Source organism: Pelodiscus sinensis, chromosome 13 (assembly GCF_049634645.1).
Source record: "Pelodiscus sinensis isolate JC-2024 chromosome 13, ASM4963464v1, whole genome shotgun sequence".
NCBI classification, from domain to species: domain Eukaryota; kingdom Metazoa; phylum Chordata; order Testudines; family Trionychidae; genus Pelodiscus; species Pelodiscus sinensis.
The window spans coordinates 4,141,222-4,157,202 of record NC_134723.1 but is presented as its reverse complement, the minus strand read 5'-3'; the positions used below and the strand labels follow the sequence as shown (position 1 = coordinate 4,157,202).

The 15,981-nt window shown below is 45.1% G+C and overlaps 1 protein-coding gene across 4 annotated transcripts; it reads right to left on the bottom strand.

Annotated features, from left to right (window-relative positions):
- Window positions 1-1,707: 1,707 nt before the first annotated feature.
- Window positions 1,708-15,914, bottom strand: DNAAF6 (dynein axonemal assembly factor 6). 4 transcript variants are annotated; one of them, XM_075896705.1, is made up of 7 exons: window positions 15,788-15,914; window positions 14,754-14,865; window positions 11,788-11,857; window positions 10,025-10,130; window positions 6,682-6,778; window positions 5,441-5,526; window positions 1,708-2,058 (listed from the first exon to the last, which is right to left on the bottom strand). In XM_075896705.1, the coding sequence occupies exons 2-7, from the start codon at window positions 14,850-14,852 to the stop codon at window positions 2,007-2,009; spliced, it is 510 nt and encodes a 169-aa protein (XP_075752820.1). In that variant the 5' UTR covers window positions 14,853-14,865; window positions 15,788-15,914; the 3' UTR covers window positions 1,708-2,006. The 4 variants fall into 4 exon arrangements, with proteins under 4 accessions (XP_075752820.1, XP_075752816.1, XP_075752819.1 ...); XM_075896701.1 differs by lacking the exon at window positions 1,708-2,058 and adding an exon at window positions 2,494-3,362 and having other exon boundaries at window positions 15,788-15,911; XM_075896704.1 differs by lacking the exons at window positions 1,708-2,058; window positions 15,788-15,914 and adding exons at window positions 2,494-3,362; window positions 15,649-15,763.
- Between the last annotated feature and the right edge of the window lie 67 nt (window positions 15,915-15,981).

Genomic DNA, 15,981 nt, shown 5'->3' with positions numbered 1-15,981 from the left:
ACAGAAAGGGACACAACAACAAGCAGTGTCCCATTAGGAATCATAGGGGCTGCGGGGCTTCAGCCCCCTGCCATCACCTAAATGGAGTTCTTAGGTAAAACCCATGACACATTAATTGGAGCTAGCTTCAGAGGCCTGGTCACAGACGTGGAACAAGATCATTCCAGGAGAGTCTACTGCCCAATTGCCAACACTAATAGGATCATTTATACGTGCTAGGGAGGCTCTCTCTACAGTGCATTGAGATCTACAGATGTAAGGGACGTGCCAAGTATGATTCATTTCCAAGAGGCGTTCATGTCAGCTTGCCAGAACCACCAATTCTCCCTTCTGCACCATCAGTGTATTTTCTGATTGGCTCCATCCCTTTGGTGAGAACCACCCTTTCATAGATAGAACCCTGTGTGGATACAAAATTAGTATCCACATCTGTGTCCGCTCAAATGAGCTGTGGATATCTGCATTGACATCCACAGAGGCAGATACTCACAGATATCCGCTTTATCTCCGTGGATTTGCAGGGCTCTGTTCCTAGACACACACAGTCCTGAGCTCTGGCACAGCCCAGGATACTAAGCTTGATGAAACATAATGGCTAGGACTACTGTTTGACTGGTCTGGTTAATTACGATGCCTGAAGTGATAGGTGGCTGTGATATTTGGAGGCAATGCTGCTTTGTGTCCTGAAAGATCTCTGCTTGTCCTGGGTCAGCAAAGCTAAACTTTGTTAACACCCTTGCTTAAAGTAAACCCCCTTCTGGTAGGTAGCACCCAAAGCCTTCCAGCACCTCCATCTGCCCCCAGTACAACTGTATTTCCACTCAAGTTGTGGAAAAATGTCATCTCTTAGTGGCAGGCCTCTGCCCTCCGGAAGGGAGGGAACGTGAGAATGTGACAGCCACCTCAAGTGGTTTCTGCTCATAATTAGAGGAAAGCACTGCATTGGGATGAACGGCTCACAGAGGCCTCCTGACAAAGAGGTATCTGCTCTGTTACCCATAAAGCAAATAAAAATTCAATGGTCCAGATTCACTCCCTGGACATGAAAACAGTCTTGAGCGTCCAAGATGTTATTTATAACAACAAATGCACCTGCAAATCAGTAATTTAAATAGACCTCGATGCCTAGGGACACCACTGGACCACTAGTTCAGATCTGCCCTATGCTGGCAGTGGCCAAATATTCTTTATTGTCTGAAGGGTCTTCAGTGCTTCTCTGAAATAAATTGGTGGTTCTCAACCCAGCTCCTCCTGAACGAGTGCTGAAGTCAGAAAAAGCACAATCACACCTCCCCTGTGTGCTGACAGTCCTAGCAGAGTGGTTATGGATTTTATGGGCTGGCTCTTCCACATCAGCACTGAGTCGATAAAGAGCTTCAGTCCCCAGGCCTGTCAATATGATATAATGTATGGAAAAGTCCTAGAACAGGGTACAACTTTCAATAGTGTAGCTTTCTGTAACTAAGACCATGGCGAGTGAGGCAGACAGATGGGTCTATATCTGAAGCAGCATTCCATTACTGTAAATCCAATTCCTGTTTTATATCAGAGGTAGCATCACTTTGTCTAACAGCCCTCCCCCCCCCAACAAGGGTCTGGGTAGTAACTTTGGGCAGCTGCTGTCTGTATATGCTCAGCCAGCAAAAATGATCTCATCTTTCCTAGATCCCAGCACAATCTCCTTACGCATTGATCCCCAGCATTGGAGCCAGTGCATCGTGTGATTTATTGGCAAATAGAAATTCAGGAGGTCCTTATGTCTTGCCACAAGTTAAGATGCTCTAAGATACAGTTTGAGCAGCTCTTGGCCCCAGACAGAATATTAACACGGTAGCAGAGGTTGGCCGGTATTACCTGGACTTCAGCAAAGGGACCAATTTAAAGGAAGTGGTTGAAATGTCTTGACGTACCTCAGTTTCACCTAGGATGTGATGCGGCCTAATAGAGACACACATTGAAGGCTGCAAATTGTTATCGATCCAACAGAGAATGCTTCTCATGGGAAATCACTGGCAGAGTGTCATCTCCATCACGAGGGATCCATCTCCCCTACACAACCTGTCAAGAAATTAGCTGCATGGGCACTGGTGGCAGTCGAGCTAGTCAATCACCTTCCTCCATGTTCATGCCAGCAGGATGCAGCCGTAAGAGATTATATTTTTAAACCGATTACAAGATCCTGGTTGTTAAACAGAGCCAATCCATCAAAGCCCGAGTCCAGTGCGCCCTCTCCCCTCTCATCAGTGAGCGGATACCTGTTTGCTTCCTGCATGATTAACTCCAGCACGTGGCTGCTGAGTGGTACAAGGATTTATTGGTCTGGCTGCTCGTGGGGGAGGAGTGCGTCTTGGTTGCACACTGGAGTGCCGCTGGAATGTACTCCAGGGCGACAGAGGAACTTCTGCAGTGCCTCAGGCCCTCTGGAAAGAGGTGCTTTGTTACAGAATCTCTCCCGTGAGTACTTTTTACAGGACGTCAAGGCAAGCATGTTAGTTCTAATAGAAGTAACATTTTAATTAGGGCGTGTAGACAAACATGTAGAAAAAAGTGATGAATCATTTAAACCAATATACAGGTCTGGTCTCAGTCCCACCCTTTGGACCAAGTGATGTCCCGCTATCTAGGGCCTAGTCCAAAAATCACTGAAGTCAATAGGCAGGTTTCTACTGACTTCAATGGGTTTTGAGTCAGATCCATTGCTTCTAGCCCAAAGCACATTCCCACAGGCATTTTCTTGGAATGAAGAGCGCTATGAAATGAAGAGCTATGGAACGAAGAGCACTGGGTAAAACAGGGCAAGATTAAGCATAACCTGGGAACCCCACACAGCAAACACTAGAGTCCCATGGGAGGCTAAAGATGGAATCATCTCCATCCATAATCTCTGCAGGATTTTATCTCGAAGGCAGAAAAGGTGTCTCTCTCAGTCCTTTTCCATTGGCCATTATAGCTGGTGTTCTGAGAATGTATATGGTAAGACTGGGACCCAAGCTTGGGTACAGAATTGCTCAGAGATAGAAATGCTATACTACACATGCTCAGAAATACCTCTGACTCCTAGTCACCGCCCATAGACACATAGAGCGGTTCATCACACTGCCAACTACACACCCAGCAGCTGCAGTGGTAGGATCTATCCATCCTGAACCATTTCCAACGGGAATAGGCCATTGTTTGGCTATCAGGTAGCCATTTAGATCACTGTTTGTTTGAAACAGGTCCCCATTTTCCCTTAGGCAAAGTTGATGAAGTCAAACTCTCTCTTCATCCTCAAGGTGACTTCCAGGGTCTCCTTTTCGGAGATGAAACAAGCTTTGCCATTCTTGCTGTCCACAGGGTGGGGGAGATGCAGTAGCAGCTTCCTAGAAAACAGGACGTAGGGGATTTTTTTAGCCCCAGCCCTAAGTAAGCACTACAAAAGGGAATGCAAATTACTAGTGCTGGGAAGTGTTTGCAATTCAGAAACTGGAACGTGATGGGCCACATTAATTTAGTGTGAGGTGGTGGAACTCACTGAACTACCTGGGCTTGGCTCTACTGGGCCCTCAAATTATTCCAAATCTGGTTCTCTCTCAACATGGTCTTGGCTTTGTGTGCTGACAAAGATTTCCAGTGATGGATTATCGGGCCTTTCACAATTCTTACTGCTGCATAGTGGTGCATTTTTGATGCAGAGTGAGAATGAGACACATCCACAATGCTGTCACAGTGGTAAAAATCTGAATAATGCATAGAGTCTGAACACGTGTTTGAAGAAAATGTAGCACAGGGAGCAGTAACCAACTTTCCTTCTCAGCAGAGGAAAAATAATTGGAGCATACTGCTTCAAGGCTTTGGCCACCCCCTTGACATAAAGAGACCTTAGGGGACAGCCAAAGATTACTCTAAGCATGGACAACACAGTCTCATGGCTGCTCTAAACTAGGCTCTAAGGTCATGTTGGTTCAGTATCCTACCTCTCCCAGCCCTCTGCTCTAGGTGTCACTGGGAGAGGGATGTAATCAGAGCTCCCTGTGCCCTGGCTGCTGGAATCAGATCCATTGTATCTATCCCAAAACACATTCCCACAGGCATCTCCTTGCTGAGACATGGAATGATGAGTGGTGTGTAAAACAGGGCAAGATTAAGCATACCTGGGGAGCCCATACAACAAAGAGTCTGAATGTGGAAGCTGGCAGAATTCAGACACTGATCTCAAACTGCTCTGAATTATACCACTGGAAGCTGGAATAGTTCAGAGCAAATTAAAGCAACTTTATAGTGGCCTGACATAGAACCAGCCCCAGGACAGACCTTTTGTGCTCTCCCTCATTAGCCACATGCAGCATTTACTGGGCACATTTGAAAACATTATCATAGAATCATAGAATAATAGGACTGGAAGGGACCTCGAGAGGTCATCGAGTCCAGCCCCCCGCCCTCAAGGCAGGATCAAGCTCCGTCTACACCATCCCTGACAGATGTCTATCTAACCTGTTCTTAAATATCTCCAGAGAGGGAGATTCTACCACCTCTCTTGGCAATTTATTCCAATATTTGACCACCCTGACAGTTAGGAATTTTTTCCTAATGTCCAATCTAAACCTCCCCTGCTGCACTTTAAGCCCATTACTCCTTGTCCTGTCCTCAGAAACCAAGAGGAACAAATTTTCGCCTTCCTCCTTGTGACACCCTTTTAGATATTTGAAAACCGCTATCATGTCCCCCCCTTAATCTTCTTTTTTCCAAACTAAACAAGCCCAGTTCATGAAGCCTGGATTCATAGGTCATGTTCTCTAGACCTTTAATCATTCTTGTCGCTCTTCTCTGTACCCTTTCCTCTCTGGACTGGAAGTCTTTTATTTTCTTTCATAGTGCACAGAATTGCATCTACACTTGGGATATCGACACTAGGTCAGATGATGTGCCACAAAGCCTTTAGATTTTTTGAGATTCTTTTTTTTTTTCTGGATTCAGGACTGCAATATCTGGAGGCAAACAAGGTATGGCAAATCCCTGACTCTCCAACGAAACTGGATCAGAAGAGAAACAGCATGCGGAGGTTTCCCTACATCTGCAGTGTTATATGCAGAAGTCAGATTTTGCCAACTTGGGTTTTTTGCCTAGCCAGTGGTTGCTGGGCTGACTGCATTTCACCTGCTTATCGACTGGCATCACTTCCAAAGACTAGTTTGCATTTCAGATGTGATAAATCGACGTTCGCTAGCCTGTAGTGAAGATATGTCTATAGAGCCCCCCACAGATGTTAGTATTAGGCCCCCAAATCCAGCCCACTAATAACCTAACCCATTAATAATGGCTGAGTTTACATCAATCTGTATTTTTCCTTTGTAACTAAATAATCACATCTGCATCAGCCCTTTTGCATGGTGCTGATCATTCCCTTGAAGCCTTTGTTAAACTCCATTAGACAGAAAACTTACAATACTGCTTCACTTACTTTTTGGGGGTTCGAAGGTCAAGGATCTTGTCCTGGATGTCAAGTGCAATGTCGGAAGACTTTGTATCTGGCAGTTTGATTTTAATCTGAAAGGACATGTACAGGTAAGACAGAAAGGCAGGAGAGACCATGGCAAAGGGATGCATTGGAGGCTGGGACGAGCTTTGCAGTACTGTGGTCTACAGGAAATAGCCAACCTGCTTATGAACCCTGTTGATGCTAAAGAATCAGAGCCAGCATTTTGCATGGGTGATTTGTACCCAGAAGAAAGATGAAGTAGCAATCATTTATTGTAATGGTATCATGATGTCTCTGCATGTATCCCTACCCTCTGCACAAAGCCTGAGTTGAAAGCCTACAGGACACAGTTTGCAGTCACTTAAAGCCCCTGCTTTGGTGGGGGCCTGGAGCACTTTGCACCAACTAGAAAAAAACACACATGCAGAAATGATGTCCCTTCTGAATGCTGCAGACAAAGGAGGTCACTGATCATTGAATAAGGGGGAGAGGATCAGATACTTGTGACTTGAAGGGCTTTCACACAGGTCTCAAATTCATGGGTGCAGCCACACTCCAACTATCCCTCTGGCAGCCTGCTACCAGTAGCTTACCTTGGCCACATAAAATCTAGCCCTAGCACAAGGTACTGTCCCTGAGCACCAATGGGGGGAGTCCCAAAACGGCTGACAGGAATGCAGAGCTGTCTGAACAACTGGGCTCCAAACTTCTCCTGCTCCTCTAGCAACATAACCTTGACATCTGACATAAGATTCCTGATTTCCAGTTTGTCCATAGCCTCTGACCTCCTGATAACCAGACTCCTGTCTCATGACTGTGGACTCAGTACTAGATCTTGCCACCCACAACCTGGCGGTGACACAGGCAATTAATTACCTGTTCTATCACTTCAATGAGTTTATGCAGGTGTGAAAAAAAATAGTCACACAGGGTCCTAGGTAAGTGAGTACAAAAGCTTTTTGGACCTGCATCCACTTATACCCAGTCTGAAGCTGGCTCATAGAACTGGGCAGGTTGTGTGTTTTCTGGCTCTCAAGGGGGTTGCGTGACTACCCTCAACCCAGTACAGGTCAGTAGCAATGGGCGATTCACGGAAAACTATCGAGATAGTAATAGAGCTGCTGTGTATGTACTACGTTGGAGGAAACAGTGAGAGGGAAAGAAGGAGGAAGTGAGGAAAGGGTAAGCAGAAGGGATTGAAAGTGGCCCGGGGCCATGCTCACCAGCATGTCCTCACAGCAGGCTGTGGACGGGTCCTTTCTGTTCATCCCCAGGAACATGTCCTCTGCTCCCACCTGCTGCTTGAATAAAATCTCATACCTAGCAGAAACAAAATTGGCCATCAAAGCCTGTATGAATCTCCCAATTAAGGGAGGGCAGAAGAAAATGATAAAATTGTTTCTCCTGGGAATGCAGGTCCCTTTCATTTCTGCTGCCTCTCTTAGGGTATGTCTACCCTCCACAGCACAATTAGCCTTTGCAGGACCAGGGAATAAGACACTAGGGCTGGAAATTGTACCATGCAAATGTGATATTTACCTCCTACACCTCCAAAATAGCCTGCTGAGGGGGAAATATGAAAAGGATGTTGTCAAATGATTATCTTGCAAACAATTTCCTGTCCATCATTTGGCTCCTGGAGCCCCAAAATAACATCACTTTCTCTGCTTATTTTAATTATATTCCATTTTACATATATTGATTTGTTTTTTTCCAAATCAGTTTGTTTAATGAGAATGCAGCAAAATCTGGAATTCTGTGTTCTCTTTCTGTTGGTCTTTAATGAATGGGGAAACACAACTGAAGACTGTATTTAGAGCATGTAATGTTCTTAGTAAATTGAGCAAAATAAATCAAGCAGTTTCTCTAGATTGTTCTACGGCTACATGGAAGGAAGCTCTTTTTTACATTTCCAGTGATCATGATATAATACAATTCTAATCTCTCAGTCAATGTAAAATCTGTCTATAATTACAGCTCTAGAGTTACTTTTCAAGGCTTTTTCCATGCATTAACGTGAAGAACTACTACAAAGATTTATACTCTCATTTTATTTGTGCTACACAGTACATAATTACTCAGGGCTAGAGAAAAGCTGCACCTCCTTCTGTAGAGACTGAATGGATCCAGAGTGCTTGGTTCTTTTATCAGCATTGGACAAATTTACCTTACCCAGGACAGTAAAGGTGGAGCTTTTAAATAAAAATGTGTGTACAAATGTATGTCGGTGCATAAGGGGAGGCTAAATAGAACACTGTCAAATGTTCATTTAAACAGTAATTTTAAAGGTGAAAACTCATCCCAGTTTCTAGATCAAGGAACTGAGTGGCTAATTGTAAATATGAACAGAGAAAATTGGAAATTCTGGCCAGATTTACACAGAGGTACACTGTGTAGCTCTGTTCACTTCAGTGAAATTATTCCACTTTCCACCAACCCTCAGGGTGCAATATTTTGTGATAATAAATGTAAAGGTTGCTTTTTGGATGATCTGACCCGTTGGAGCTAGAGAATTTTCCAGATCGCTTCAGAGCACATCACAGTCTAAACTATGTAACAGCATCCACTTAAGAATGCTTTATTTGTGGTGGAGAAGAAAGAAATCTATTTCTATTTTTAGGTTGGCCTCTGCAATTTGTCTCTGACTGAATGCCATCCATTCAAAGAGTAACACTGCCTGTAAAATACTCCTCAGACAGTAGGTATTTGCCTCTGGGGACCTTAATTCTCTGCAATATAAATATAAATCCAACTCCCCCACCCCTTCTCCACATAGTATAGCATTTCAAAAGAATGAAACTCTCACTGTCTCAAGATACGCTCAGTAACGTTGTTTACAAACTTGGCAGATGTGAAGGCTAATAAATTCTGGTATGCGCCTTCTTTCCATCCTAATCCTACTTTGCACAAGCATCTGACATTGGGCGTAATCTTATAACAGGAAAAACAATCTCCACATTTTTGTAATACGATTAGAAGGTCTCCTCCACCGAAAAGATTAAAATCACTTATTAATTGTTGCTGCTTCGGAGGCAAACCCAGCAGTGTGTGACTACACAGCAAAATAAGCCTGGGCCCGAGCCTAGCTCCCTTGTGTCTACACTGCAGTTGTGCTAACTTAGGGCTCAGACCCAGGGGCCCAGGACCCTCAAGGAAGAAGGGTCCAAGCTTGGGTCCAAGTTAAGCTAGGACGCCAGGTCCGAGCCCTATTGCTTTGCAGTGGAGATACAGGCAGGTCCTGGCAGTCAGTATCCCACAATTCCATCATGGCACAATTTCCTTAGGCCTATCCCAACAATCTAAAAACCACTCTTTTGAAAACGGAAGCCACGGCCACTTTGCAAACAACAGCAGCTGAGGTTGGTGTTAACCCATTCTGGTCTGATCACCAGTCTCCACGCCCACTCCCAGAGAGCCTCCTGGGTTTGCAATAGAGAGATTATCAAGCCTTGTGCACAGCAAACTGCTTCCTGGTAATGTGCAGGGTGGGCAGTAAAGTCTTCCCACAGTGCACTGCAGTTCTAGGGCTGGGGAAGTTGGGAACTCTGGGATATGGTTACTTTGACTTGGGTCTGTGGTCTGCAATGTGGATGCCAAAGTCCAAGGTTCGAGCACCACTTAGAAGAGTCTGAACATAGGGTTTAAACAGGGTTCTCAATCTTTTCTTTCTGAGCCTCCCCACAACCTGCCATAAAATTTCACAGACCACTTGTGTCACAACTGCTGGATTTCTGCATATAAAAGCCAAAGCTGGCATTAGAGGGTAGCAAGCAGGGCAGCTGCCCTGGCCCCCACACCACAGGGGCCCCTGCAAAGCTACATTGCATTCATCTCCAAGTGGTGGGCTCAGGGCCCCATATGGTAGGACTTTGGCTTTCTGCCATGGGCCCAGCAAGTCTAACACCAGCCGTGCTTAGTGGACCCCCTGAAATCTGCTCACAACCCCCCAGGGGGGCCCTTGACCCTTGGTTGAGAATCGCTGGGTTAAAATACAATGTAGATGCTCAAAGCCCAAGGTTCTGTAACATAGATCAGCTGACTCAAGTCCCACTAACCAGGGTTTAGATTGTAGTGAAGAGGTACTAGGGATGCAAGCGACTAGTCGAGTAGTCGACTACCCAATAAGCATAGGCTTATTGAGTAGTCAAGTGAGTACTTGACTAGTTGCTCCCCTTCCCCCCACTGCCTCTATATCAGAGGCAGCAGGGGAGGAAGGGATGAAACAGGAAGCAGCTTAATTAAAAGCCAGTTCTCCCCAGCGCCATCTCCATGGGGCAGAAGGAGGCAGGGGAGGCAGAGCCACAGTGGTCCTGGGAGTGGTGCGAGCCAGGACTGTCTCAGCTTGCGGCACCTCTGGGAGCTAACCCCACCTCGGCTCTGTCCCACATCGCCTAATTAAGCGATTAGGAATTAAGCAAAATTCCATCGACTACTCAATTAGTTAGTTAACTGATACTTAACATCCCTAAGATGTACCCCTAGTGTACATCCCTTCTGGATGGAATATGGATCTGGATTTCAGCTACACAAAACCCATGCACACAGTCTTAGCTCTGTTACACTTACTCTGGCTGTTCCCTTGGATCCCAGATATCATCAAACTCTGATCCCTCTGGCACTTCTTCTGCATTCCAAATATCTTTACTATTTTCAGCCTTCACCTGAGGGGTGACTGGGAGAAGGGATAAAAAGAGAATTTGATACAGTCAGCTTCTGGGATGCTTGTCTTTCCCGGGTTGCTGTGATTAACCATGGTGTGTTGTTTGATACAAGGTATTTCTAGGACTCTAGTCTCTCTAGGATTTGCCTGGCCACAAAAGTAGAATTTAGAAAAGCATCAGAGTTTTTATTTTCATAAACTTTACTGTCCTTTGCCCACCCTATGTGAGGAACAAGTCTGGGTACATTGTGCTCCGGCTTACAAAACAACAGACATTTCTCAAACTGGTATGGGTGAAATCTAGAAGGATAAAGGAAAATAGAGACTTCCCTAAATATCATTTTAAATGAGCAGAGATGATTGGTAAAGAGATTCCCTTTCTCCTCTTTTTTACTAAAGAGCACAATATATCATAGCCCTTTCCAGACATCACTGGGAATATGCAGAACAAAGGTGATGATGTACACTGGGGAAAAGCAGACAGTGAATAAGGCAGGGATGATGTCTATTCCCATAATTGAAGGGAAGTATTCTCTTAAGGATGTACAGCTTGGGGTCCTCAATTGCTTCTGGATTCCTAAAGAGAAACAGTGTTCAAAAGCATCTTTGCTATGTTTGTGACTGTTTCTTCTGGAAACAGCTTTCACTACAGTTCTCTATGCCACTCTCACATCTGGGATGACTCACTGCTATCCAAAAAACTTAAAACATAACAAATAGTCTAGTAGCACCTTAAAGACTAACAAAACATGTAGATGGTATCACGAGCTTTTGTGGGTACAACCCACTTCTTCAGATGACAGGAGGATTATGCAACTACTACAGCTGGTGGGTAATGCAGCTGCCTAATAGTTTGATAATGTTAGCTGGCGGAAGGACATTACAACCATTCTGCAAACACTGCACTGGCTTGCTTTCTTCTTTTTTTTTTCTGGATGCAACTGAAGGTGTTGACAGCACAAGACCCTTCAAGCTGACTGAGAGCTTGCCCCTTTCTTTACATGTGGCTAATGGAGTTGCCAGCACTTTTACTGCAATTTCCAGTTTTCCCAACTGAGGACTGGAGGCAGCATATTCAACGAGGAATACCTGGAATGTGGATCTGCAAAGCAGAGAGTAAATCTCAGTTATTCTTTCAAGCTTTTTCCTAAATGGATTTGTGTGACTTGAGTGAGGGAGGAGGTTATGTTTGGTTAGTAGCTTCTCCTCCTTATTGGGCAGATACACTGAGTTACATGCTGTTTATTGTATGAGATGAGATCTAAAAAACAAGCTCTTGTCTGTTTTGTGTGAGCATGAAAGATTCTACAACACTTTTTGTAAGAATAGTTTTCCCTGATTGGTGTATTTGGATGAAATTTCCCCTGCCCCATAATAGGGTAGTGTGCTGTTTTCTGTGGCTGTCATGCTCCATCTCATATGTGGTGACATTTCAGTGGCACTGTATACACAGCTTGTAAAGTGTTTCAACCCTTTGGGGTAAAACATGCTATGCAACGCACATGTAAAATATTATTGTTCCCCTCTCAGCACAGAGGAAAGAGACCACTTTCAGTTATAGCAGAGGGGAGCTGTGTCCGAGGCAGCTGCTATTACAGCTATTTTATTGCGTTACCATAATGGTGGATCACTGTCTTAGCGCACCCCATTTTGCTACAACACAACTTACTTGTGGGCTCTGCTTTTTTTGCTGGTCCGATATTCCCAGGACCCACAGCACCAACAGAAGAAGGATGTGACTAAAAAAAGCCAAATAAAACCAATATGAATGTTCCCATAGCCCGCCTCTGTTATAATAAAAAACAATTAACAGCAATAATAATTTGCATTTACAGAGCATGGTTCATCAGAGAATAGCTACAGTCTTTACCTATATCAGAATGCTTTACAAACATTAGTTACATTTTTACAACTTCTTTGTGAGCATTATTATCCTCTCCATTTTAGCGATGGAGAAAATGAGGCACAGAAAAGTTAAATTATTTGTCCAAGGTCATATCAGTCAATGGCAATACTGAAGTTTTGTATCACAGTCTTGTGCTCTAACTATTAGTTAACACTTCCCTCCTCATTCTCATCCACCAATCAGTGGCCTTGATGTGCTGCATTTAAACAAGAATGCCATAACTACAGCCTTCTAGCTGTAGCTAGCATCCGAGGGATCATTTTTATGGGCACTCCCTACTTTGCCTGCCATGACAAAACTGCATACGGATTTCTGTGTACTATATGCAGTCCCAGCACAGCCTTTAGAATTGTTTTAACACTGGCAGTCTTGCAAGGCAATAGCATTTATTTAAAATGATGAATCACTGTAATTCTAATAGGCAGTCAGTGTGCAACATTTGTATGTATATCAAGATTTTTTGGTTTGATAAAAGGGCTTCACATGCAGAGAACATTAAATCAAAACAAAGATTTCAGATTACCAAGAAGATTGACAAGGGAGTGAGGTAATATCTTTTATTGAAGTTGGTCCAATAAAAGGTATTGACTCCCCCACCTTGTCTCTCTAATATCCTGAAACTAACATGGCTACAAATACACTTCATACAAGAAGATTGACACAGACTTCATGGGCATCACTGTGGGCAATTTGCCATTGCTGGCAGACGTGTTATTCATTTTATAAAGAAATCTAAGACATAAAAATCACTTAGATTTCTTTTCTGACAAGATGATAAGGATTAAGAATAGCTGTCAAAGGCAGAGCTAGAAGAACTGAGGGATGGTGGTGGTGAGGAAAACTGACGGTAGATTTTGAGAGATCTGCATTCAACCTCAAACGCAGACCACTACACAGAAAGGGTGTGTCTAGACTACATGCCTCCTTCGACGGAGGCATGTAGATTAGCCAGATCGGAAGAGGGAAATGAAGCCGCGATTAAAATAATCGCGGCTTCATTTAAATTTAAATGGCTGCCCCGATCTGCCGATCAGCTGTTTGTCGGCAGATCGGGGGAGTCTGGACGCGATGCGCCGACAAAGAAGCCTTTCTTCATCGGCACAGGTAAGCCTCGTGAAACCAGGTTTACCTGTGCCGATGAAGAAAGGCTTCTTTGTCGGCGCATCGCGTCCAGACTCCCCCGATCTGCCGACAAACAGCTGATCGGCAGATCGGGGCAGCCATTTAAATTTAAATGAAGCCGCGATTATTTTAATCGCGGCTTCATTTCCCTCTTCCGATCTGGCTAATCTACATGCCTCCGTCGAAGGAGGCATGTAGTCTAGACACACCCAAAGGTTTTAGGGCCAGCCAGTGGACTCTTATAGTGGGGTCTCTGTGAACATGATGTCATGAAGGAGAACTAAGATATCAGTCATTTTTATCCATGTCACAACAGAACATGTACAGGATATCATTAGTTTTATCAAAGAGTTGTGGTGACTCCTTGAGGCATTGTAAGTTATGATTTTCAGGCATCTTAGCCTACCTTAGCCAAAACTAGCCCAGACACACAACCCCCACTCCATACACACACTCAGAAAACACAATGACAATAGCATAGTGTGGACACGGTGTCTGTTTTCCATGTGCCATGATCATCATGTAACAGCCAAAGATGATTTGACACAAAGGAATGGAAAGATATTTCCCTCCTTAATCGTTTTTCCATTCATCTTGCAATGATTACTCACTTCTCCATATTCTATCCCCTTCAACAATATCCATTGTTCTTGAATGATTGATTTGTTTCCGACACACACAGGATTACCTCACTTAGTCCTGGTCTACACTATGGCATTATTTCAAAATAACCCCCTTTAGGTCAAATTTATAAGCAGTGTCCACACTACCAAGCCTGTTATGTCAAAATAACGGACTGTTTATTTTGAAATCTGTACTCCTGCTTTCCTCAGGGAATAATGCAAATTTCAAAATAGTTATTTTGAAATAGCTGTAGTGTGGATGCTTTGGTTTCACTATTTCGAAACAACTACTCCCCAGTGCTTCCTAGGGCTCTGAGTCAAGATAGTGCAGACACATTAAGGGAGCCTGCCTCGGACTAATTTCGAGGTTTCCCTGTAGTGTGGACACATTATTTCGAAATAGCTATTTTGGGAGTTAAGTTGAATGTAGTTGTTTCAAAATAATTTCCTAGTATAGACATGCTCCCTGTCTCCTCCCAGTTATCACAAGCTTTGCTCTGATTCTGCATTGTACCTTTGTATCTCTTACTAGGAAGCCATTTGTCTCTAGGACTAAATGCCTTTATCTGTGGCAGACTCTGGGGAAAGAAAGGGCTAAGTCTGCATTGGAGGCTATTTTAGATAAATGTTTTCATTTCCTTTTGATTAGAGCATTTCATCTCTCTCCTGTTCCCAAGGCAGGCGCTCTCCTACTATTTCTTTTCTCTTTCTGCAAAATGCCACCTTGCAATAATTTCCCTCCTGTTTCAGTCAGTCTAGCACCTGAAGAAACTTCTGGGGTTTGACTCTCTTTTTACTTACACTGCTGAGAGATAAAAATCACTCCAGTGAGATCAGTGGAGTTACACCAATATAAAACTAGTATAAGAGAGGAGAATAAGGCCCCTGAACTTTTGACTTCCATAGCAGTTGCACCATTTTCTACCAGACCTGCATTTGGCCTCATGTGACTACAGAGTTCTTTATTTCTTGTCAGTTACTCACCCCAAGGTCATTGTCATCACTGTCTTCTTCCTGAGGGTCAGCAAGCAGTTTAGCAAGAGCTTGCAGAGAAGAGAATGAAGAAACGCTGTCTAGATCCATATCTACTGTTCACCTGTTCACAGAAACAAACATAAAAGCTGAGGAAAGAACAACTGCGATTTCCTTGTTTTTTAAAAACAATACAAAGCACTTTGTTTACTTTTTAGATGTGATAAATTTTGGGCAGAAGCTCGCTCACCAATCCCACTATTTATGACGCAGGACACTTAGAAATCTTTCTAAGGTGCTTATTTAGCCCTCGTGATCTTATTATTATTTATTACTATTGTGGCACAAAAGAGCCCCAGCAGTGGGCCAAAAATGATTTTGTGGGAAAACTTGCCAGTCTAGACACAGCCATTATGTTATACTAGGGGTGGGCAATAAGTGGACTGTGGTTTACCAGGCTTAGTCCCTGGCGGGCTGCCAGTGCTTTATTTACCTGCATGTCCACAAGTACAGCTGCTCACAGCTCCTATTAGTCGTGGATCACCATTCCCGGCCAATGGGAGCTGTGGGAAGCAGCACAGCTAGCGAATCCTGTAGGGTGGACACGCTGGGGGGGCGGGTAGAGTGGACACGCTGGGGGGGGTGGACACACGGGGGGGCGGGTAGAGTGGACACGCTGGGGGGGGTGGGCACACGGGGGGGCGGGTAGAGTGGACACGCTGGGGGGGGTGGACACACGGGGGGGCGGGTAGAGTGGACACGCTGGGGGGGGTGGGCACACGGGGGGGCGGGTAGAGTGGACACGCTGGGGGGGCGGACACACGGGGGGGCGAGTAGAGTGGACACGCTGGGGGGGGGGGGGGGGGGGGGGTGGCGGACAAACCGGGAGTGATTAAGTCGAATTTACGGATTGCAGAAGAGTGCGCTCGTGTAGACATGGCCTGGGGGGGACCCGACCCGCACGAGACGGGCCCAGGGGCGGGTACGGGGGCTCCCGCACCCCAGTCCCACCCCCGGTCCCGATCCCCCCCTCCCCAGCCCGGTACCTGCAGCCCCCGGGAGCCGAACTCCAGCGCGGTGTCCCCGTTACCATGGCAGCGGCCACGCTTTCTCTCCCCCCGCCCCTTCCGGCCCGTAAAGGGCGGGCTGTAGCCCTTTTCAGCCAATCCCGCGAGCGTGCGGGGGACTGGCAGCAACTTCCGCCAGTAGCGCGCCAGATCCCGGTAAGGCAGCGGAGGGG

Bases quoted from the DNA above. Each gene is read 5' to 3' on its own strand.
- DNAAF6 (XM_075896701.1), bottom strand. From the start codon at position 14,852: ATGGATCTAGACAGCGTTTCTTCATTCTCTTCTCTGCAAGCTCTTGCT. The intron at 10,131-11,787 runs GTAAGTTGTGTT...CCCTTCTCCCAG, and splicing joins AAAAAAAGCAGAGCCCACAA to TCACCCCTCAGGTGAAGGCT. The intron at 3,363-5,440 runs GTAAGTGAAGCA...CCTGTTTTCTAG, and splicing joins GACCTTCGAACCCCCAAAAA to GAAGCTGCTACTGCATCTCC.